This window comes from Labeo rohita, chromosome 3 (assembly GCF_022985175.1).
Source record: "Labeo rohita strain BAU-BD-2019 chromosome 3, IGBB_LRoh.1.0, whole genome shotgun sequence".
Classification (NCBI taxonomy): domain Eukaryota; kingdom Metazoa; phylum Chordata; class Actinopteri; order Cypriniformes; family Cyprinidae; genus Labeo; species Labeo rohita.
In genome coordinates this window covers 12,007,289-12,031,387 of record NC_066871.1, presented here as the reverse complement: position 1 = coordinate 12,031,387, position 24,099 = coordinate 12,007,289, and the positions used below count along the sequence as shown (strand labels likewise).

At 36.9% G+C, this 24,099-nt stretch overlaps 1 protein-coding gene across 3 annotated transcripts in view; it reads left to right on the top strand.

Annotated features, from left to right (window-relative positions):
* cacna1ha (calcium channel, voltage-dependent, T type, alpha 1H subunit a) overlaps nt 1-24,099 on the top strand; it is a 67,129-nt gene that overhangs the window by 5,690 nt on the left and 37,340 nt on the right. For all 3 annotated transcript variants that reach the window (XM_051103418.1, XM_051103404.1, XM_051103411.1), the window contains exons 4-8: nt 2,920-3,079; nt 5,795-6,098; nt 9,471-9,563; nt 10,556-11,336; nt 15,598-15,953. In XM_051103418.1, coding sequence (XP_050959375.1) covers nt 2,920-3,079; nt 5,795-6,098; nt 9,471-9,563; nt 10,556-11,336; nt 15,598-15,953 — 1,694 coding nt within the window. The remainder of the gene's footprint in view (nt 1-2,919; nt 3,080-5,794; nt 6,099-9,470; nt 9,564-10,555; nt 11,337-15,597; nt 15,954-24,099) is intronic.

The window sequence follows — 24,099 nt, the reverse complement described above, 5'->3', positions numbered from 1 at the left end:
CACCCCTGGAGTGAGTTGTGGATTTAAAGTATGAGTAAGTCTGCTCCACCACATCAGCTTTAATGACTCTGCTGTTGCTTAGATGGAGGACGAGATACCATGATTTATTTGTCTCGGTGGAGTGTTGCCGCCAGCAGAAGTGCTTTTAGTGTGGAATGATATTACGTTTCTCTGGAGTGAACTGTGGATGTTAGTTGGAGTGTATGTGTGCGTCTGTTATTTTGTTATTGCCGACATGCCATTTCACACCTGATGCTGTAATTCAAATACCAAGCTAGAAATGTTTGGCAGAGCGATTTTCTATCTTTAATCTATCTGTTTACACAAGAGTGAGTTTGCATGTTCATCCTCTTCCACTATGTGACCACACGTATCTCTAGGGGGCTCATTAAAGTGTCCGAGCGACGGTCTGGCTCCACGCTGTCTTTGGTGGGAGGGATGCAGGCCATCGAGGGGATATCCACACTCAGACAGGCCCATTTAAGGCCCTCTCCTCCCCATATCATACACTTAAATTACATCAGCCACACACACCCACCTCAAACACATTAGTCACCCGGATCCACCGGATGCATCACTCCTCTCCTGGGGCACTTTTCACAGTGATGTTGCTGATGTTTTTCTGCACTTGCAGTGAGTGTCTTTTTGCTGCTTTCCACCATTGTTGTTTTATCGTCTCAAGAAAGTGATAGACTGATTCATCTGAAATAAGTATAAGTATCTGTAGGTAACAGGGCATTCATTCTGCTTGAGATATCCTGAACGCTGATGCTCTGGGGCTTATCCGTTCTGACAGTTTTAGTGTGTTACTGAACACAGTTCACACCGGTCAGGCTTGATCATTGGGCCATGTGACAGTGACACGGCTGATTTACATAAGCATCCATGGCTGTTCTTTTGTTCTTTGGTTTGTTTTTTAGGACTGTTTATTGATTCAAATATTTTTTGATTCATTGCACATAATCTCACAAAAATGCATAGTGATTCTATAACAGATTCCATTTTCCTTAGTTGTATTCAAAACAAACTGGAAACGCAAATGCTGAATTCAATCAAAGTCTGCATATCTTTAAATAAGAAAATCATAATAATGGATTCTCTCGTCACAAGCTTTATAGAATTTTTTAATAGAAAAATAAATTTTGCCTCTGTCTTCTACTAACATAGGCTCACTGGAAAACATGTTTCTACCTAAGTTTTGGCTAAGTTTCCAGCTAAAACACTAGTGGCAATAAAACACTAACAACTTGTGTTCCTTTTTATACAAATTATGATTACAGGGGCATATTATCAATTAATAAAGACATATTCTTTGCACGATGCTCTGTTGTGACCTCAGACCAATTTATCTATAGTGCATGATTTGTAAATTAATACATTTTGATATTTGCATCACATAGCCAGCTTTATATGTTTGGCATTTCCAATGTAGTAAACTTGCTTGGTAGCCCACCTGGTAACGCATTACAATGGGTGAATTCAGGTAGAAGTCCTGTGAAACACAAGTTAATAAAATAGCTCAATAAAGCATTATTGTGTGATAAAGCATTAACCTTTTAGCGCCACTCACCAGACGTTTCATTTCTGAACTGCCATGATTTGTACAGTTTTCAACTGCCTGAACGTTTTGATGTGAGTTTATATCAGTATGTGAGATACATTCTTTAAGCTTTTCTTAATATGGTAGTTCTTTGTTCTACACTAGAATTCTGCATCTGCACAAAATGCAAGTGTTACTTGCCAGTGCAAACCTCATTTCCACAATGCCACTTTAGGTGTTGGGTACTAGGGACTTGTTTTGTGGTTGATAAAGTGATCTGAGTGATTGTTAGCACATTGCTATGTAATTGCTAGGGTCTTGCTGTATGGTTGCTACAGTGTTCTGAGTGGTAGTTAGCTTTTATCAGTGGTAGTGGAAACCTGCAGTGAGGGATAATGGGAATGGGTATTTGTTCAGTGGTTTAAGTCTTAATTTTCCATTAAAGTCTGACACAGTCCCTTCGGTCCCTCAGCAGTCCATTAAAAATATGCAATTTCTGTGCTCTGTCAAGCATTATTGCAGGACCAATTTAGGTTAAAGGTGCAATTCAGTTTTTTTTTTTTCTCAAAATTGTGAGATATAAACTTGCAATTGCGAGTTATAAAGTCAGAATTGTGAGATATATAAACAAAGAAATTAAGTCTGAGAAATTAAGTGACAATTGTGAGAACTCATGAGAGAAACTCATTCTGACTTTTTTTCTCAGAATTGTGAGATAAACTTGCAATTCTGAAAACATATCTTTTTTCCTTCAAAATAGGATGTTCTAACTTTGGTGAGTTTTATGACAAAATATAAAGTCAGAATTGCGAGAAAAAATGTCAGAAAAGCAAGTTTTTATCCTTTTATCCTATCCCGACTTTAGAACTCCTAATTGTGAGTTTATATCACGCAATTCTGAAAAAAAGTCAGAATTGCGAGTTCATATTACACAATTTTGAGGAAAAAGTCAGAATTGCAAGATGTAAACTCCATAAACTGGAAAACAGTCGCGCACCTCTAGTTAAAATAATTTATAAAAACATAAATGTATCCATTTGGTAATAAGATATAATTTAATAGCAAAATGGCTAATATCAAATGTGCATTTATTTTTCAAAACATTTACTGAAAATTCCTTCAAAAATATTATGAAAAATGTCTATGTCAAGGCAATTGGTGGATTTTTAAACAAATACAATGCTGTTATTGCTGAACAGTTATCAGTCGAGGTTGATAAGCACATAATATTGGCTCATTAATCCATGTACTGGTTTGTCAGCTATTTATACCGGTATTTTCAAAAATTAAGCATGTTATGCAAACCAATATGCAGCATGGAGAAAGCACACAACTAAAACAGTGTTTGCCTCTGTTTCTCTTGTGTCTCTGTATTTCAGGTATGAGGATACTGGTGACTCTGCTTCTTGATACTCTGCCTATGTTAGGCAACGTCCTCCTGCTGTGCTTTTTTGTCTTCTTTATATTCGGCATTGTCGGGGTGCAGCTGTGGGCTGGACTTCTTAGGAATCGGTGTTTCATGCCAGATAACGTGAAAGCGTAAGTACAGTCCTGCTCTTATCTAACCGGCAGCTTTCTTCCCCTCTTCTCCTCCTTTACCCTCTCTCTGCTCGGAGCATGTCAGCGCTGCCGATATGATCCAAAGTGGCAGCCAACTGTTGCCAGAAGCAATGGCATTTCAGCCGCTGACAGTCTCGTAAACTGAACATTGCACCCTGGCATAAAATCAGTGCTGAGCATTGGTCCCCGAGCGCTGGAGGTACACACGCCTCCAGCGTAGGTATGTGGATAAAAGTATATTAAATAAAAATCTTGAGAGCCTTTGATGAGTACAGACTGCATTCGTCAAAATGAGTTGAATTATAAGTCATGTATTTTGATGTAATTGGACAAATTATTGCTCTCTAAATGCAGTGTTTGTGATTCAAACATGCTAGAGCAACAACATTTTCACCTGCCAGGTCTTATTTAGAAATATGAGCCAGTGAAATGCCCTGTTCTGAAGTGTTTTCCTGGAAGTTATTTTATGGAGTATTTATGGAGTTGTGACCTGGTTCAGCCTTTACATACATAAAGTTGATTGCATTTTTGTGTCACCTAGTAGTACCATTTGTGACATGATATTCCCAAACTCTCTATGGCTTCAGAGTATTTGTTATTTAAAGGGGACATCGGATGCCCATTTTCCACATGAAATGTGCGTCTTCATGAAATGTCTACAACATGCTTTTGTTAAAGTGCCCCTATTATGGATTATTGAATGTTCATATTTTGATTTTGGGAGTCCCCAACAACAGGTCGACATGCATGCAAGGTCAAAAAACACTTTAATTGTCTTATAATATGCATTTATTTTTACCTTTTTTGTCCAGCGACTAAACGATTTGCTCAAAGAATCATTTGTCTGAATCCCTCCTTTGCATGACGCTAATCTGCAGTGATTGGTCCGCATGCAGCGCATTTTGGAAACGGAACACCCATCACCATTACTCTAACCAACAGCTTGGTGGTAAACACCGAAACAACCATGGTATATGCGTTAGCCCAATGCAGAGACATATTGATAAAGCACTGCAGATTGTACACCAATGTGTTGATCTACTCTTTAGCAGAACTCCAATAACAACAACAAACATTTACTATTCAACGACACATTTCTAATCAACAAGCAAACAGATATTGCTGTTAGCCAGTTAGCCAGAGACCTACAAGCTGCACGGAGCGACAACAACACACACAACTAAATAAGTATTTTGCATGCTACAGAGTACATAAGAACAACCATTTTTAAAGGATTACTCCACTTTCAGAATAAAAATATCTTGATAATTTACTCACCCCCATGTCATCCAAGATGTTCATGTCTTTCTTTCTTCAGTCGCAAAGAATTTAATGTTTTTGAGGAAAACATTCCAGGATTTTTCCCCAAAAAGTGGACTTCTATAATGCTCAATGGATTGAATGTTAAAAATGTAGTTTCAGTGCAGCTTCAAAGGGCTCTAAAGCCAAGGAATAAGGGTCTTATCTAGTGAAACGATCTGTCATTTTCTTAAAAAAATTAATGTTTATACACTTTTTAATCACAAATGCTCATCTTGTCTAGCTCTGCGATGTGCATGTGTGCTCTGTGCTCTCCGGTTCAAGACATTTAGGGTATGTCAAAAAAACTCCCATCTCATTTTCTCCTCCAACTTCAAAATTTTACCTTTTTTTAGTAAAGGGTGTTTGACCCTCCTTGCACGTTCACCTTGTAAACATTGGGTCGGTACTTCTGCAGCGATGTGGGGTGATTTTGAAATTGGAGGAGAAAACGAGTTGGGAGTTTTTTGACATACCCTAACTGTACCCTAACATTTTTGCCTTCAAAATGCAGAGCACAGCGTCTTCTGCACAGGAATCCGCTATGGTGTTTGAGGGAGGGGGTTCAAGTTTTCCCAGGCAATATGCTAATGTTTCAAGTTGACGTCAACTTGATTTGTTTTAAAAACGACTCGTTTTCATGACTCAGAATCGACTCTTTCTTTTGAAGGTCAGTTACTTTATACACGGAGCACTTTCAGATTTAAAATTTTGCAGGATGTTTTCATTCACTTAGAGCTGTGTTACACAATGCATGAAAGGTAAATTTCAAAAAACCATAATAGGGGCACTTTAAAATTCCTCAATGGTCGTGTAAAACAAGAACAGCTCTCTTCACAGCGACCTGTTTCGGTGCATGTCTCTTTAAATGATAATGAGCTACTGCTGACTCCACCCCTCTCTTCCATTTTTTCTGTATTCGGTAACTATTAAAAAATAAAGCTAATCTACTGCGTCCTCCGTGACTCTGATGTCGGGAGAAAATGAAGACTCTTATGTTCAGTTTTACAGAACTGGCTGAGGGTAGAAATATGCTAATACAGGACAGTCTGTCAGCACTCATGGGCGGGGCCTGAGCAGTATGACATCATAATGCTCAGAACATCCAAACTGTTTGATAATTGAGACCGTTTAGGTTTTTAGGGATTAAAAAAAAGAAGTGAATAGATTTTTATCATTGTAGGGTGGGTGTCCACACACTGCTAAGACGCATTTATATGCAAACACCATGTAAAAAATGAATTTTGCATCCGATGTCCCCTTTAATAAAACCTCATAATGTAAATACCTCAAGTTAAGATAAGGAAGATGCTATGTGGTCTCTGAGCATATAATGTGTCTGTTTTAGTAAGTGAGTGCCATGTATTCAACATTGTTTTCCATGTTTTTCCACAGCCTTTATAATCTGTCACACATGCGTCCGTACTACATGAATGAAGAAGGTGAGGACAACCCCTTCATCTGCTCCTCCAATAAGGAGAACGGCATGCTGCGCTGTAGTCAGGTGCCCCCCTCCAAGGAGGGTGTTGAGTGCACATCTCCACCGGCACATGCCTACTCTGGCCTGAATGGGACAGGCAACAGCAGCTGTGTTAACTGGAACCTGTTTTACAGTGAGTGTAAGCCCGGGGAGTTCAACCCGCACAAAGGGGCAGTGAACTTCGATAATATTGGATACGCCTGGATTGCGATATTCCAGGTAAGCTCCTTTTGGAATGGTGTTTGTAATCCAGATCATTTGCACGTCACTGATGGTCTTTTTGTTGAGCGCTGTGGGAATGCATAAGTAAGCATCATTGTTCTTTTCCCTAAAGTAAAAGGTCATAGTTACAGTATTTCCAAAGATCGATGAGGCTTTTTACAACTTTTTTATTACTCAATTTTCATCTTGACAGGACAAAGTCTTGTTAAGCACGCTCCAACCACACCAAATAATTGAATCTCCTCTGAGCAAATGTCTGTTTTACTCATTTCTGGCCCTTGCTCGGGAGGGGCTCTGCAAAGTGATGAGATTTTTTCGATGGGAATGTGATATCCTATATCGCAGCCTGTGGAAATTAAATCAGAGAAGAAAAAGCTTCCCGTCGCATATTAACTCATCCGTACTTTCAATCCATCCTCATCAGCAGAGTTGAATCACCACAGACGGACTCGTGGCACAAACCCTGTTTAAGAGTATTTAATATGCGCAGTCATGCCCTCGTTGGAGGGCCGCGGTGGGCTCATCGTACGGACACACAATGAGACCTGTGCTCTATTCTGTTGGAAATAAATGTCGGTCTCATTTGTCCAATCGTTACAAGTGGGTCAGCCACGTGGTGTCCCTTTTGGCTGGGCTATAATGACAGTACAGGATATGCAATTATAAAAGAGGGCCTGAAGGGTTTTCACCTGTGTCAACATAAGATCTTAATAGGACCTGGATTGTACTGATAAAATGGCACCTCTGGGAGCAGGTTATTCTAAAACAACGTTTCTTCACCTCTTAGCCCTTTTATGGTCAGATAACCCTTTTTTCTTTTTGTTCTATAGTGGTTACTATAAAATAGATAGGTTGTACCATGCTATCATTTACTTTTAATTACTTTTTAAATACCATTTAGGTATATTTGTTTTAAAGTTGTCCTAGACAATGTTTAGTCTTTCCATTATGAAAATAGCCTTTTACATGTTTAAACAGAGTAAAAAATCATGAGTTGTAATATTGTTAATTATATTTTAGTGTTAAATAGTTTTAACATATTTTGATTATGTAATTTTTAACACAAATTATTGTGATAAAATATATAGGAGATATGAGAAATATGAGATTTTATGTGTGTAGATAATAAATAAGAGTTATAAAGGTGAATTTCACTTGTGAGCAGAATATACACTACCAGTCAATAGTTTTTGAACAGGAAGATTGTAAGTGTTTTTTAAAGAATTCTCTTCTGCTCACCAAGCCTGTATTTATTTGATCCAAAATACAGCAAAATCAGTAATATTGTAAACTATTTTTACTATTTAAAATAACTGCTTTCTATTTTAATATATTTTAAAATGTAATTTATTCCTGTGATCAAAGCTACATTTTCAGCATCATTGCTCCAGTCACATGATCCTTTAGAAATCATTCTAATATGCTCATTTGCTGTTCAAGACACATTTTATTATTATTATTATCAATATTTAAAACAGTTGAGTACTTTTTTCAGGATTCTTTGATGAATAGAAAGAACCAAAGATCAGCATTTAGAGAAATTATAGAAATGAATACTTTTATTTAGCAAAGATGCTTTAAATTGATCAAAAGTAATGATAAAGACATTTATAATGTTACAATTATTCTATTTCAGATAAAGGCTGTTCTTGTGAACTTTCTATTCATCAAAGAAAAATATACTCAGCTGTTTTCAACATAATAATAAATGTTTTTGAGCAGCAAATCAGAATATTACAATGATTTCCGAAGGATTATGTGACTGGAGTAATGATGCTAAAAATGCAGCATTGAAATCACAGGAATATTTTTTTTTTAAATGAATCAAATAGGAAACTATTATTGTAAATAGTAAAAAATATTTCAAAATTTGGATCAATTAAATGCAGGCTTGGTGAGCAGAAGAGTCTTGTTTAAAAAACAATAAATATCTTACTGTTCAAAAACTTTTGACTGGTAGTGTATTTGTGAATTACTTCACGTTTGTTTTTTTTATTATGTAAAAAGATTTGAAATATTGGTTAATTGTGTGTATTTCAGATGCATAAAGTGCTACTGTAACTATGAAATTAACTTTAGCCAGGAGCTGGCCATTCTGAAAATGTTAAATTGTCGTTTCCGTTAAATATTTATAGCAAATATTACAGAAAGCTAAACATGCTATAATGCATTATTTGAAGTTAAGTGAAAATGGCACTGCATGTTCATGGCTTTCAGAAAAAATTACAGAAATGACAGAATTCTCCTGTGATCCAGGTTTGTTGGACATTGTTAGCGGACAAGTTAAACTAGTTAGAGTGTGATTTTATAAAATTCCACAAGGACAAAAGGGCCAGTAGTTGAAGAAACACCCACATAAGGAAATATTTAAGAATATTAGTGCTGTAACCAGCAGAAAACAATCCAACTCACAAGTTTTTGTTACTCTGACATCCATTAAAAACTGAACCCAACTGGACTCTTAAGCGATGTATTAAAATTATGCGTGGTATGTATTTCATTTACATTATGTAAAAATGTGTGTCTAGCAGTAGCTGCGTTTACAAAATGTAAACGTGGCTAAGCTTTGAATCAGCCGTTTTAAAGCCAAGTATGTGGATGCACTGTGGAAATCGAAAAAGAAATGTATTTCTTTAAATACCAAAATGTCTATTTTCTAGAATCAGACAATGAATCTAGTAGACAGCATAGAAAGAACTGGGGTTCAAACACGAGGTCTAATGTTAAATGATACAGCTGGATGAGAATGAAATGCGGTGCTGCAGGCGCAGAGCTTCCAAAACAAATCTCTATGCTAACAGACTTAACCCTGAACTACTACTTTAACTGCGATCAAAGTAACAATCAGACCTCTGGCATCACTCTGTGTCATGAACTGTTAGACTTCGCTGTATTTCTCTCTGATTTATGTGTCCTTAGTACTTTGTGTTCACTGGAGAGTCTTTATCTCCAAAAAAAACATTTCAGTCCCTAGATGATGGGAAGAAGCAGTACAATTACAAAAGCTTTCGTGTCTAACACTTTGTGTTCAAGATAAAAATTAACGACGTCTTTGATCTGAGTGTCTAAGGTAATTTATTAAAACTTTACCTCTGGTCAAGGTGCATTAGCATCGCTCTCCATTTGAATGTTTAACTCATTTAGCATTCAAAAACCTGCAGGAAAACTAAATGCGAGGGTTTTTATTCCCCAGACGAACTCTCACAACTCAGTGTTTGAGCCACCAGCCATCTGCACAGTTGGAAATTTGAGCCAGGCACCTGAGACTGCTATTCTTTCTTGGCCAAGATCAAGATAATGATCATTTGGATCTTCTGTCTCGCTGCATTTCATCTTCATTTGATCTCAATTTCTCTTCTGTTTTTGCAGGTTATTACTTTGGAAGGATGGGTGGACATCATGTACTACGTTATGGATGCCCACTCCTTTTACAATTTTATATATTTTATATTGCTTATTATAGTAAGTATGCTCTTATTGCAAGTATTTAATGTTTCCAGCCTGTTCACACTGCATACACTACCAGTCAAAAGTTTTTGATTTTTAATGTTTTTAAAGTCTCTTCTGCTCACCAAGTCTGCATTTATCTGATCCAAAGTACAGCAAAAACAGAAAAAATGTGAAATATTTTTACTGTTTAAAATAACTGTTTTCTTTTTGAATACATTTTAAACTCATTTATTCCTGTGATTTCAAAGCTACATTTTCAGCAATGAAATGCTTCTCAGGCCTGGTCTATACATTTGTTAAATGTTATGTACTATATATAAATTAAGTAGAAATTTCTATAGGTGACATTACAGATAGATCTATTTGTCAGTGTGCCATATTATTTCAAATTCTGTCATTTGAGTTGAGAATGCCTTTTAAATTACAGTATGGTTTCTGCAGAATATACCAAAATATACACTACCATTTAAACGTTTGGGGTACGTAAGATTTAATTAATTTTAATTAATATTTTTATTCAGCAAGGATGGATTAAATTGATTAAAACTGACAGTAAAAACATTTATATTGTTGCAAAACATTAAATTATGCTGTTTTTTTTAACCTTCTGTTCGTCAAACAGCAGCACAATTGTTTTTAAGATTAATAATAATGAGAAATGTTTCTTAAATACCAAAAGATGCATTAGAATGATTTCTAAAGGATCATGTGACACTGAAGACTGGATTAATGATGCTGAAAATGCATCTTTGCCATCACAGGAATCAATTACTACTAATAAAGTATTTTAAAATGTATTAAAATAGATGTATTAAAATAAAAAATTATATTTCACAGTATTGCGGTTTTTATTGTATTTTTAGTTCAATAAAAGCAGCCTTGGTGAACATAAGAGACTCAAAAATATTTAAATGGTAGTGCATACAGTATGCGTTACTTACATGTATGGTGTAACGCAGGGATAGTTCATGATGGTAAACTAAAATGGCTTTTGTGTTTCTCAGGTGGGTTCCTTCTTCATGATCAACCTGTGCCTGGTTGTAATCGCAACCCAGTTCTCAGAAACAAAGCAGCGCGAGAACCAGCTGATGCAGGAGCAGCGAGCACGTTACCTCTCCAACGACAGCACCCTCGCCAGCTACTCTGAGCCGGGGAGCTGTTACGAGGAGATGCTCAGGTACATCAGCCACCTGTACCGCAAGGTGAAACGCCGCGCTTCCCGCATCTACAACGGCTGGCAGAGCAAGCGCAGAAAGAAGGTGAACCCCAACAGCGGGCTGAGTGGGGGAGGAGGAGGAGGTGGTGGTGGGGCCAATGGTCACAGCAGGCACAGAGGTGGTGGACACTGGGTTCGCTCCATCCACAACCTCATCCAACAGCACCAACGACAGCACTGTCACCTCAGCAATGGCAGCCCCAGTCCTGTGACTGCTACGGGGCCCGGCGAGGCTCTGGAAATGAGGTCCATCACAACGGGGCCGCAACTGACCGTGTCCTCGCAGCCAACCGCCATGCACAATCTTTCTTCCAGGACTCAGTCAGTGCACAGCATTTATCAAGGTGACTTTCAGGAGACCTCGCAAGGGCGAACGAGCTCTGCCGTGGGCGTGCCGGCACTTGGGCGACTAAACGGGGGCATGAATTATCCGACCATCTTGCCCTCGCTCATTTGCAGCTATACAGGCAGCAGTTCTGCAGGGAAAGGAAGGAGGGAGTCGGATGCAAATACAGGATGTGATGCGATTGATCCCTTTGAGAAGCTGCACCAGCTCATGGGAGAACATAGTGAGTTTTTCATAGCCGTCGTTTCCATTTCATATCAGGTCCAGTTGTAGTCACCTCACATAGCCTGTTTCAGGATAATGAAAGGTGTTCTGAGAAGTGATTGTTGGGCAGCCCTTTACCAATGTGACAGAAAATCAATACTTCAAATGTTAAAGTCATTAACACAATCTTTAAAGGAGTGAGGCGACTGCCAGCACTTCACTAGCGGCTGTAGCTATCAAGCCCTTTGAAATGTTGTGCCAACAGTTGATTCCTCCTGTCAGATGGATAGGCAGTACGACTTTGTCGTTGGAGTGAAAAAGCAATAACCAGAAACCCAAACATAAAAATTGTCATTCTAAACCCATATAACTTCATTTTTACCACAGCTCTCATTGAATTCCACCAGTAGCACAAAGTGGCTCACTTTGCCCCATAGCTGGCATTTTGGAAAAAAAAATAGATAGCTTACCATTTCAGGCTAACATTTAGCTAAATGATTTGCATGGTTTTATATGTTGCTAAATCACCTATGCATAATAAATATTTTTAGACCTGGATAAATTCTGCTTTGATGTAACAGCCATTACACCTATTATGCTAAAATTTTACTTTGATAAGCCAAAAACAGTTTTTAAAGTAAATGGTTGCCTTCCACTCCTCCCATGTGTTTCTCCTTTTCACAGTCTGGCAGAAATGATGTGTGATTCCAAAATACATAGTCACATGACAATAAAAGCGTACAGTTGTCAAGATACAAAGGGAGCTGTAGTACTCATTCTTCAGGCCAATATTCAGAAATACGCTTTAAAATTTAATTTTATATGCAGAGGTGCAGATTTTCATTCAAAAATGACTTAAGGGATGGTTTACTTAGAATGTTTTTAATTGATTACTAACCCTCATGTTCTAAATCTTCTATGTAACATAAAATTAGATATTTTGTTTAGAAATGGAATCATGGAATCAGTGGTAATCATTTAGTTTCCAGTGTAATTCAAAATATTTTATTTTGTGTCTACAAAAGAACAAAAGTCATAAGGGTTAAGAATGACATAATCGTGAGTAAATGATGACAGAATTTTATTTTGAAAACCATCACTTTAAAGGGGACATCGGATGGCCATTTCCTAAGTTGGTATGATTCTTTAGGGTCTTCATGAAATGTCTCCAACATACTTTGGTTAAAATTCCTCAATGGCCGTGTAAAACACCTTTTTTACCTTGTCAAAAACAGCTCTGTTCACACCTGACATGTCTCTTTAAATGATAATGAGCTACTGCTAACTCCACCCGTCTTTCAGTTTTTTTGTGTATTTGGTGGCATTTTACCATCAAAAACAAAACTAATCCACTGCGTTCTCAGTGGCTCTGATGTTGGCAGAAAATGAAGACTCTTATGTTATGGGTGGGGCCAGTATGACGTCATACTGCTCAGAAAATCAAAACGGCTTGATAATTGAGACGGTTTAGGTTTTTTAGGGATAAAAAAAGGAGTGAATGGTTTTTTTAATCATTGTAGAGTGGTTGTGTCCACACACTGTTAAGACACATTTATATGCAAACACCATGTAAAAGTGAATTTTGCATCCAATGTCCCCTTTAAAGTATGGCCTGTTCCTCACATAAAGATTTCAGATATCAAGGAAAATAAATGACAGAATATTAATTTTGGGTGAATTATCCCCTTAAATGTGTAACACTTCAAGGAGTTTCAGTGACAAATTTACTGTGGGGTTCCAATTCTGTGTATATTTGGACTGAATGAGCAGAATTTAGTACATTTGGTTTTGCGCTATATTGTTTGTTCAGCCCCAGATAACCAAGGCATCTCTTTCATGCTCAAGCCAGTTTTCATTTCTATATCAGTCTGTTGCAGAATGACTATTTGTGGATTTCTGTCAACAGGAATATGTACTGCATGTTTACTTCAAACTCACTGCCTCTGCCAACAGTAATTTTTGATTGCAGCTTGAGTCACCTCCACTTCAGCTCATTACCACAGGCTAAAGTGGGCCACTGTGTATGATTACGTCCTCAGGAAACACATTAGTATAAGAGTACAGCCACAGACATCCTCTGATTAGGCCGATTAGGTTTATTTAAGATTGCAAGATCATAAGACTAAGAAAGGGTGAAGCACTTGAACAGAATACACCGAGCACTGCTTATTTTTCATGACCGTGGCTAGAGAAGTAATATAGTAGACTAAAAAACTAGCTGAAGTAACTGGTTTTATTGGTTTGCCTGGTAAAATGGAAACAGTTTGGTGTGTAATACGTTAAATATCCAACTTTACAAGCTGGTTGTGGGATCTATTGATGTTTTAGTTAGATGCCAGGTAGAATAAATCATGTGAATGATTTACACATCATGCACGATCAGTCCCTCCTGAAAGAGTCCTCAATCAAGAAGGAAGTAATGTGTAAGAGAAACAGAAAGATCCATGATCATTGTTGGCCAATGTTACTTTTAAAGGGAACCCTGGGTATTAAGGCTTGTATGGTTTAATATAGCATAAATGATGTCTCTTACTGAAATATGTAGTAGAAAACCCATTAAAGACTTACGTTATTTAAGAAATCCACATTGTTTTAAATATATTTTGGACTGTGGGGGATGCCATCATTTCAATGACATGAAATGGTTGCACTCAGTGAGCTACTGGCACTACCTGTTGCTATTTTTACTGCAACACAACTTGGAAAATAAAATGCTCTCCTAGCGATAAGAAAAGAGAAAAGAATGGGAAGATGCCTGTGGACGAATAAAACTTCCTAAAGACCCGCGTCTTTGTTCTCTCCACTTTAGCCCTGATGCCTTTGAGGCTTTTAGTTGACCACAGCTACTGAAAGAGCTTATAAACGGCAGAGACAAGAAACGCTAGATGCCATCCTGGCAGGATGTAAACATGCCGACGACTGTCATGATGCCACAGGCACTGTAGGAGTTTCTCAGCATGGATTTCACTCGATATCCGGGCCGTTTAGACTCCTTGTAGGGAAAATCGCATGGCATTTGTTTTAAGCCTATGCTTTTATCCATCACCACCTGTAAGCTCTTTCAGTAGCTGTGGTCATCGTATCAAGTCGTGTTGCGGTAAAAATAGCAACAGGTAGCACCAGTAGCTCACAGAGTGCAACCATTTCATTGAAAATAATGGCACCCTCCATAGTCCAAAATGTGTATAAAACTAAGTGGAATTTTTAAATAACGTAAATCTTTAATGGTTGGTCTAAAATCTCTGGATTTTTCTCCATATAATGGACTGATATGGTGCCCTGAGTTTGAACTTCCAAAATGCAGTTTAAATGCGGCTTCAAACGATCCCAAATGCGGTTGTAAACAATCCCAGCCGAGGAAGAAGGGTCTTATCTAGCATAACCATCGGTTATTTTCATAAAAATAATACAATTTATATACTTTTTAATGTCAAACGCTCATCTTGTCTTACTCCTCTCGACCTCTGTTTTTTTCTGGTTCATGACAGTTAGGGTATGTCGAAAAACTTCAGTTTCATGTTCTCCCTCAACTTCAAAATCGTCCTATATCGCTGTTTTACCGTTTTTGTTAAGAGTGTTTGATCTTCTTTGCATGTTCAATTTGCAAAGACTGTGTCGGAACTTCTGCAGCGATGTAGGATGATTTTGAAATGATTTTTGAAGTTGAGGGAGAAAATACGATTGGAGTTTTTCAACATACCCTAACTGTCTTGAGCCAGAATACACAGAGCTCAGGGAGAGCATGACAAGATGAACATTTGAGATTAAAAAGTATTTAAATTGTATTTTTTTAATAAAAATAACCAATCGTTTTGCTAGATAAGAGCCTTCTTCCTCAGCTGGGATCGTTTAAAGCTGCATTTAAACTGCATTTTGGGAAGTTAAAACTTGGGGGCACCATATCAGTCCATTATATGGAGAAAAATCTTGAAATGTTTTCCTCAAAAAACACAATTTCTTTCCATCTGAAGAAAGAAGGACATGAACATCTTGGATTACAGACATTATCTGTAAATTGTTGTTCTGAAAGTGGACTTCTCCTTTAAGCCTAAAAGTCTTCACATACTGAGTTCCCTTTAAAAGCACAATGATCACTAATTATATTACATAGTTACCAAAGTACCATCTGGAAAATGCTTCATTACCAGTTTAATTAAAAATAAATCAACACAAGATGCATCTTAGCTTCTTAAAGCAAATGCAATATTTCATTTGTGTTTCCTAATTGCATTAAAATGCATTAAATGCAACTGTTGACTGACTGTTTTTTTTCCATGTAGGCCACAGTCGTGTGCTGCTGCAGATGGCTGGTGTGGTGCCCAGTCCGTTGCTTCTTGAACTCCTGAGTTGCCCGTATTGTGCAAGGGCCCTGGAGACCATGGATGTGGAGCTCAGTGATTCAGATTACTCCAGATCAGAAGGGGACGTGGTGTACGAGTTCTCCCATGGAGCAGAGTTCAAACCCTGCCGTGCACCCCATCATAAAATGCTGGAGGAGCGTAACCGCCTGGCTCAGTATTGGGATGACTTCCGGGACAGATTAATACGCATAGTGGATAGCAAATACTTTAATCGAGGAATTATGATTGCCATCCTCATCAACACCTTGAGTATGGGGATTGAATACCATGAGCAGGTGAGTGCAAGTGCGGGTTCTTTAATGAATAGCCTGATTTTTCATAACAACCCATGTGTGTTTCATCTGCATCTGTCAGACAAGACTTATATTGCTTTAATATTGGTGGTCATGAAAAACAAAAGCATGGTTGTTATAATGACTGTTTGTAGGGAAACAAAGGTCTGTGGTAATAAAACTGACTGTATCATGATATATTACTCATCAGAATTTCATTGGTGGCGTCTACTGGGATTAGCTTGCTATTTATTTTTCATTCATAAACAGTGATGAGGATTCATAGCCTTATTGGGCGAACAGATCTCCTGGTTATGTAACTGTGTTATGCTGCAGTGCCTTCGATTGCATTTCTGTCTCTCCTGGTCGTGTTGTTTCAAGTTGCGATGTTACCACTCTTGGTTTCATACCTACTGTAATCCTGTGGTTTGACATTTAGTCAATCTGATAGAGGTCTCACAGTAAGGAATAGGTTTGAATGCTTGATATCATATAAAGTGGTTACAGTACTGACATTTTCTGCAGCTGGCATTGTGTAGAGGATAATATTAAGAAATTGAGTCTTGTGTATAAACTGAATACTTCTTATGAGGGCGAATTAAACATTTGCTGACATTGTTGTAATATAAATGCAATAAATACTCAATCTTGGATTAGCAGTAAGAATAGCCCGATGGCCTACTTCCAGGGTTTTAGCCAGCTGACTCAAGTGCCAAGAAACATGCATTTTTATGTCTTGCAAACTTGAACATTTGGCGATCTGTGATGTACTGAATGTTAGAAATTCTGCTCATTTAAATATGTCATCACGTTTTTTGATACAAATGAGGTTGTCGAAGGACTTGACAGAGTCTTGGAAGTATCAATTCGGAATAGCTGTCAATTAAAAAAAAATCTACATTTTTAGACCATATGTCATTGTCTTCCAGTAAAAGTGTGTTTATAAATTTCTAGCTGTAGAATTTTTACATATTTTTATTGACTAGAAACCTACTATATTATTCCTTTGTAAATGTTCTTTTGTTATTTATTTATATAATTCAAATTACTATAATTATAGTTCAACTATATTTCTCTAAATTTCTAATAAATGTTTTCAACTGTAATAATTTTCAATCATTTACTGCAGACCGGGTTAATCTTACAGGTAGTACTCAACACTGATTACTGTCAGACTTTCAAAATCCTCAAAATCCTTGAATTAATATTTTAATAATTTAATTTCAGAGCACAGCCATTACAAAATCAGACTTTAGCACCTCTTCTTACTTTGAGATCAATCTGAGGTTAAGTACAGGTTTTAACAAGATATAGTTTAATAGCTATGATGCTGTTTTTAAAATCAAATCTTTGCACAGCTATGACAGGAAACACTGGCATCTAACAAAAAAACTGTTAATCTTAAAACAATAAAGCATATAAACAAACCCAAAATAGAAAATAAGAGTTATCAAAAAAAAAAAAACATGTTCTATTATGTGTCATAAACCCCTGAAATATTGGTGTCTCATATTTTAGAGCATTCGATGCAGTTTGGGAAAGAAAGCAATCAATTCTGTATATGTGTGAAAATATCTAGATTGTAATTGTTAACATTTTCTTAACTAAATTAATTACACATTTGGTTTCTCAGTAGCTGTAACAGATTATAGGTACTTGTTTGTTTTTTTACTCTGTTACATGTATGGTGGCATGCAAAAGTTTGGGAACCCCTTGCAGAATCTGTGTAAATGTGAATAATTTTAACAAAATAAGAGCGATCATACAAAATACATGTTATTTTTTTATTTAGTACTGTCCTAAATAAGATATTTGACATAAAAGATGTTTAAATGTAGTCCACAAGACAATAAAATAGCTGAAATTATTAAACTAACCCCCTTAAAAGTTTGGGAACCCTTAGTTCTTAATACTGTGTGTGTGTGTTTTGTTTTGTTTTGTTTTGTTTTGTTTTGTTTTGTTTTGTTTTGTTTTGTTTTGTTTTGTTTTGTTTTGTTTTGTTTTGGTTTGGTTTGGTTGTTCATGAGTCCATTATTTGTTCTAAACAGTTTAACTGAGGGTCCTGCTTGTGCACATTTGAACCCTTTCCAGCAGTGACTGTATAATTTTGAGATCATCTTTTCACAATGAGGACAACTGAGTGCCTCAAACACAACTATTAAACATTCACTGATACTCCAGAAGGAAACACAATCTATTAAGAGCCAGGGGGTGAAAACTTTTGAACAGGATAAAGATCTCCAGATTTTTCTTATTTTGCTGAAATGTAATTTTTTTCCATATAGTACTGCCCTTCAGAAGCAACAGAAGATACTTGTATGTTTCCTGGAAGACAAATTAAGTACAATTTATCTTGATCTTCAAATTCAAAAAGTTTTCACCCCCCTGGCTCTTAATGCATCGTGTTTCCTTCTGGACAATTGAGTCCCTCAATTGTCCTCAGTGTGAAAAGATGAAACTCAAAATCATACAGTCACTACTGGAAAAGATTCAAATATGCAAAAGATGCTGGAAAACTGATAAATCTTATGGACTTGGAGGAAGTTTAACTGTTCAGGACAAACAAGGGACTCAGCCATCACAAAACAAAAAATTATCGTAGATCATCCAGGTAACTACACTCAGTATTAAGAACCAAGGGTTCCCAAACTTTTGAAGGGGGTTATTTTAATAATTTCAGTTTTTTTTTTTTGTCTTGTGGACAATATCTAAACATCTTTTATGTAAAATATCTTACTCAGGACAGTACTAAATAAAAAAATAACATGCATTTTGTATAACATGCATTCACATTTTCATAGATTCTGCAAGGGATTCCCAAACTTTTGCATGCCACTGTAACTAGTTACTCCCCAACACTGCATACAGATGTATACTTTATGGTGGACCAAGTAAAAATGGGCAGGCAGGTAAAAAACTGGTTCAACAAGGCCAGCAGAAAAAATATCATGCTCAAAGTTAATTGCACTAGATTTGCTGACTGCCTGTGGGTAATACTTTTATGAAATTAAATATTGTAACTTTTCTGAAAGGCAGTTTGGAGAGTGATTATTGTTGAAATAATGTTTAGCAGCTCTGGTTGAAATAAGGTTCAGCTGCACCTTGCGGTGTCACACTTGACTTTACATCACTAAAAGAGCAGTACTCACAATAGGAGGTAAGTATGCTAATAATAGATCTGAATAAACCCTTTTATCCTGCATTTAATTATGTGTGATTATATATGATTGATTTGGTTGCTCTTTGACTAAAGCATAGCTTGTTGAATACCAACTTGGGGCCTAGATAGCACGTCTGCTTCTGAAGTAAAATCTTTAATCGTTATGTTACTTTAAAGAACAGATCATGTTGTCTAATTAAGCCAAGACACGAAATAGGGATCTTTTAATCCTTATTTCACAAGCAGAGGAGGTGAAAATAGTTTGCAGACTATTTGCTAGGGTGATTTGGGGATTAAAGACCTCCTTGCATAGAAATTCTTAGGCCTATTTTAAAAAATTAACATAAATTCTTCAGTAAATTGATGGTTAGTTGAGCTGTAAAGCGCCTTTTGAGGTGAGACTATGTTTATCAGTGATTGTGTTACCACTGTAATTTCTGTGGGTGAGTTATGGTTATTCTTTTTAGTATGTCTGACAGTTTTAAGCATCTATTTGTGATGCTGTTTGCTTCTTGGCTAGTCTTTCATTTTAAGTTTATGTGTTTCCTGATTGAAATTGTTGTCGGCATGTCACAAATATGGTCCATTATGGAAAGCGGTTTCCATTTCAGAGTGAAATAAAAAGGTTATTGCGACTTTATATATCACAACTGAAACTTCATTTATTGTCATTTTGACTTTCTTTCTTGTTATTGCAAAACAAATTATTTCCAAGTGTGGCTTTATATCTCACAATAGTCATGTTTCCATCACCGTTTTTATGCGCATTTTGAAGTATCGCATCAAAAACAAGTGATAGAAACACCACAATTCGAAAAAAAAAAAAAAAAAAAAAAAATCAGTTAATTCGCAAACATGTTTTTGCGCTCGCTGGAGGTGGTTTTTGAATTGTGCGAAAAAAGGTTAATGCTGGCTTAATGATAGAAACGCATTTTGCGAATTAATTACTCCACACACACCAAAAAACTCATGTGACTGTGTTATGGGACGGGATAACTTGACTAACTAGCAGACTGATCTCATTGCATAGCATCTGAAATGTTGTTATAGTCATTCTAAGATGCCTGAGCAAAGTCTGCTGCTAAAGTATTTTTGTGTATTTGCCTTAAAGAACTGTATTACAAGACTGCATTGACAAACAACTGGCATCTGCCTCCAAAAGCAGTGACCTCATGTATTGTTTCGTCTTCTCTCCCTGAATCGCAAGTAGCTTATTATATGTGAAAACTATTATATTCAGTGGCTTCTCCTACTTTTTTTAGTGATATTTAGTGCCAGTTTATCAGGAAGTGACGATTTTGTTCCCTTTGACTCGTTGGATGGAAACAGTGCTTATTCACAAATGTTTTAAGCAATATTCCAGTTTTGCGCACAAAGTAAATTTGCAATTTTGGATAGAAACCCGGCTAATGTCACTTTATCTCAAAATGTAACTTTATATCTCAAAATATAACTTTACATTTCGCAATTTTGATTTTGCGAAAAAACGAATAGTAGCCTAAATTTAAAAAAATTAAAATTAAAAAAACTCAAGGTCATTGAAGACAAGTAAGCAGTTTTTAAATAAGAATAAGAAACTAATTAGCAACAGGACATAAAAAGACAGTATAGCAAATAAATAAGAAATGCTACATACGTTGTATGAAGTAATCAATTGTATAAAAACACTGCATGTTCTTTACTGTGTAAATTAAATATATATTTCTTCTTATTAAAATTCCAAAAGTGATTTAGTCAAGAGCAGTGAGAGATTTTCTCTCTTTTGTTGTTAGATTAACATGAATGACTGACAGCAGGAATATTAGACTGCTGTCACTTTAAGAGCTGCCCAGATCCAATAAACTGTTACACACGTGTTTTCTTTCTCAGCTGTTTGTTTTCACTTAAAGGGGTCATCGGATGCAAAGTTCACTTTTACATGTTGTTTTAACATTAATGTGTGTTGGCAGTGTATGTACACATCTACCCTATAATGAGAAAAATGCAGTGGTTTTTAATTAATCTGTAAAAATATTATCCCCTTTTTCAAATCGAGCCATTCTCAGATGCCTGTCGTTGTGGCGTCACACAGACAGAGGCCGCTCCCACGATAGTTGATTGACATTGTCTTACCTCAGATCAGCTGTAACAGTTGACGTCCATTGTTTTGATGCCGGAGCAGGGATGTACGTTAGTCAAGAATATCTCTGATTGAGCGATTGAGGTGTTGTGTTGCTGGATGTAATAATGAACATAGTGGTCGTCATTTACTCCCGACATCTGAGCCGCTGAAGATGCAGTGGATTATGTTTGTTTGTGAAGGGAATGCACTTCCCCATCTGCATAAATGCACCTATGTTCGCGCGAATCTTTCATGATCTAGCTTCACCTACACTGTAAAAAACAATTTGTTGAGTCAACTTAAAATAATTTGTAACCTGGCTGCCTTAAAATTTTAGGTTCAGTCAACTCAACAACAGTTTATTCAACTTGAAATGTTAAATTATACTAAGTGACAACAGATATTTGAGTTGAATCAACTTAAAATTTTAAGGTTGGGTTACTTACCCATCTGTTAAGTTTAGCAAACACAAATATCTAAGTTGTTACTTAGTACAACTTAATATTTCAAGTTGACTAAACTTATTTTAGTTGACTGAACTTAAAATTTTAAGGCAGCAGGGTAACAAATTATTTTAAGTTGACTCAACAAATTGTGTTTTTTTATTTTTTACAGTGTACTGCAGAAGTGAGTATAAGGGTTTTTTTATGAATCTCTGCAATCACCTTTCCTAATAACGTGCTAGTTAACAAGTTTCACGGCTAAACATGGCTAAATGCGGCTAAAGTAAACAGGCTCGTCACTCCACAAAGAGAAGAGAGGGGCGGGGCGAGCAGAGCTCATTAACATTTAAAGCAACCTCGACCAGAACAGGATGATTTTTGCAGAGCTGATTTTGGCAAGGTAAAAAAGGTGTTATTCACACTACCATTGAGAAATTACCATTAACCAAAGCATGTTATAGACTTTTCAGTAAGACCCTAAAGAATCATATCAACTTGTGGAAAATGGGCATCTGATGACCCCTTTAAGAACTAAATTACTGTGTCAATGAGGATACTTGGAAAGACAGGCATTTTGACACATACAAGTGTGTGTATTTATTTGTTCAAGGCCTATAAAACAGCAATATATAAAATAACTCATCTTGAGCACCATCTTCACCTGTATGCGCCTTTTTGACTGATTGCATTTCAGTGGCTTAAAATCACTTGTTTTTAAGTCCGCAATGCTTAAAAACTCATGCAAACGACACACACAGCAACGTCAGGTGAGCCTGTAACCACGATAGAGGCGATAGTCTGAAATCTCTACCAGTTGACAAATAGTAACAGATTAATCATGCGTACCGGTATATCGCCCACCTCTAACTGTGCACGAAGTGATAGACAGGATGTGTACAGGGTAATTGCCATTTACTTAAAATCAAATGGTTCAAGGCTTCTCCATATAGGTGTTTGTTCAGTATACTGCCAGCTTTTGGAATACATTGTCGCCATAGTAGTTATTGAGGGAGGATTACAGTAATGAGATAAGGCTGGCTGCATTGATCTATGTACTGAATGCTCTTAGCATAGCAGGAGAAAGATCAGCAACTCAGCAGAGTCTCTGCACTCTGGAGTCAATCAGCCACCTAATCGGATTTACATGGGGCCACTGACAGTCTTCATTACTGCATCAGTCAAAGTCACTTCACAGAGCCTATGCCACTGTTCACCCCATCACCGAAGACACGCGCAAGTCTCCACTGCACATACAGTTATTTCACTTTGATAAATGATAGACATGCTCATTACCTCTGAGGCTGAGTAGCTGACATGAAATACTTTTGGGAAGTTGACGCATCCTGTATTGTGATGTGCTGTTCTCCTTCTAAAAGTATTTTAAAGCCGTTTGTAAGGCATTTGTTGGCTGATTCTCCAGGAAGTGTAAACACAGTGACTCTGTGGACTGTATTGACTTTATCAAAACAGTCTTCTGTTTGTTTTTAAACATCCTGAACAGCACAACATAGTAACAGTGGCTCGACCAATGGCATGAGTTTGGGGCAGGGCTATTGGTTTCTGAGACCAATGGCAGAGTTAGGGTTTTTATACTGGAAGCTTTCATATTTTATATTATGCTGAAGTGCTAGCCAAAATGTGCATAGCACTTTTCATTGGTTTGTTAAAGTCTTAGCCCCGCCCTGAGCCAGTCTTGTTATGTCTAATGAATTCGACTGAATAACGTATTCTGTAGAGCTGCTTTACATTGAAATTAAGTTTGTTTCATAATTGATTGATTTTGCATCATTAACACTTTTATTTTTCTGTTTATTATGGTAAAGCTAGTTTGAAACCATCTTTATTGTTTAAAGTGCTATATAAATAAATGTGACATGATTCCAGAACAGTCGGGGTGCTCAAACAAACTGCAGTTCAACTTATAGACATTCATTTATGTTATACATCAAATACCCATTTGCAAAGCACTTCTGCATCTTATGTTCACCCAGATTCTCATCACACGTTTATCTATCAAACACATAATGCTGTTTATCTTCAGATTACGCTGTTCATTGAATAGTTTAGAGCTGTAAAATGATGAAAATTATCTCAAATAGCCATGAAAGTACAGACAGTTGTTTCTTTTCTGAGTTGTTCTGCTTTCAGAGGTTCATAAAGAAGTGGGGGATGTGTGCTATGCATCATGGGATATGATGGAGGAATGTTGCAATAAGGGGTGCAACGGCCGACTCCCTGTGGAAAAAAAAAAACGGACGTCTTCTGCTAACATCACTCTCCTTTAGTCTGCCACGTTGCCATCACTGAAAGCCCAGCGTCCCAACATGCATTTTCACTGTCATTGCTTTTACATTGCTCTGTCCAGCAAATGTGCTTGATGCAGCAGCAGTGGGAATTTGTAGCTTTGCACTCAGACAGACCATGTTCAGGAAAGCCGAGATGGAT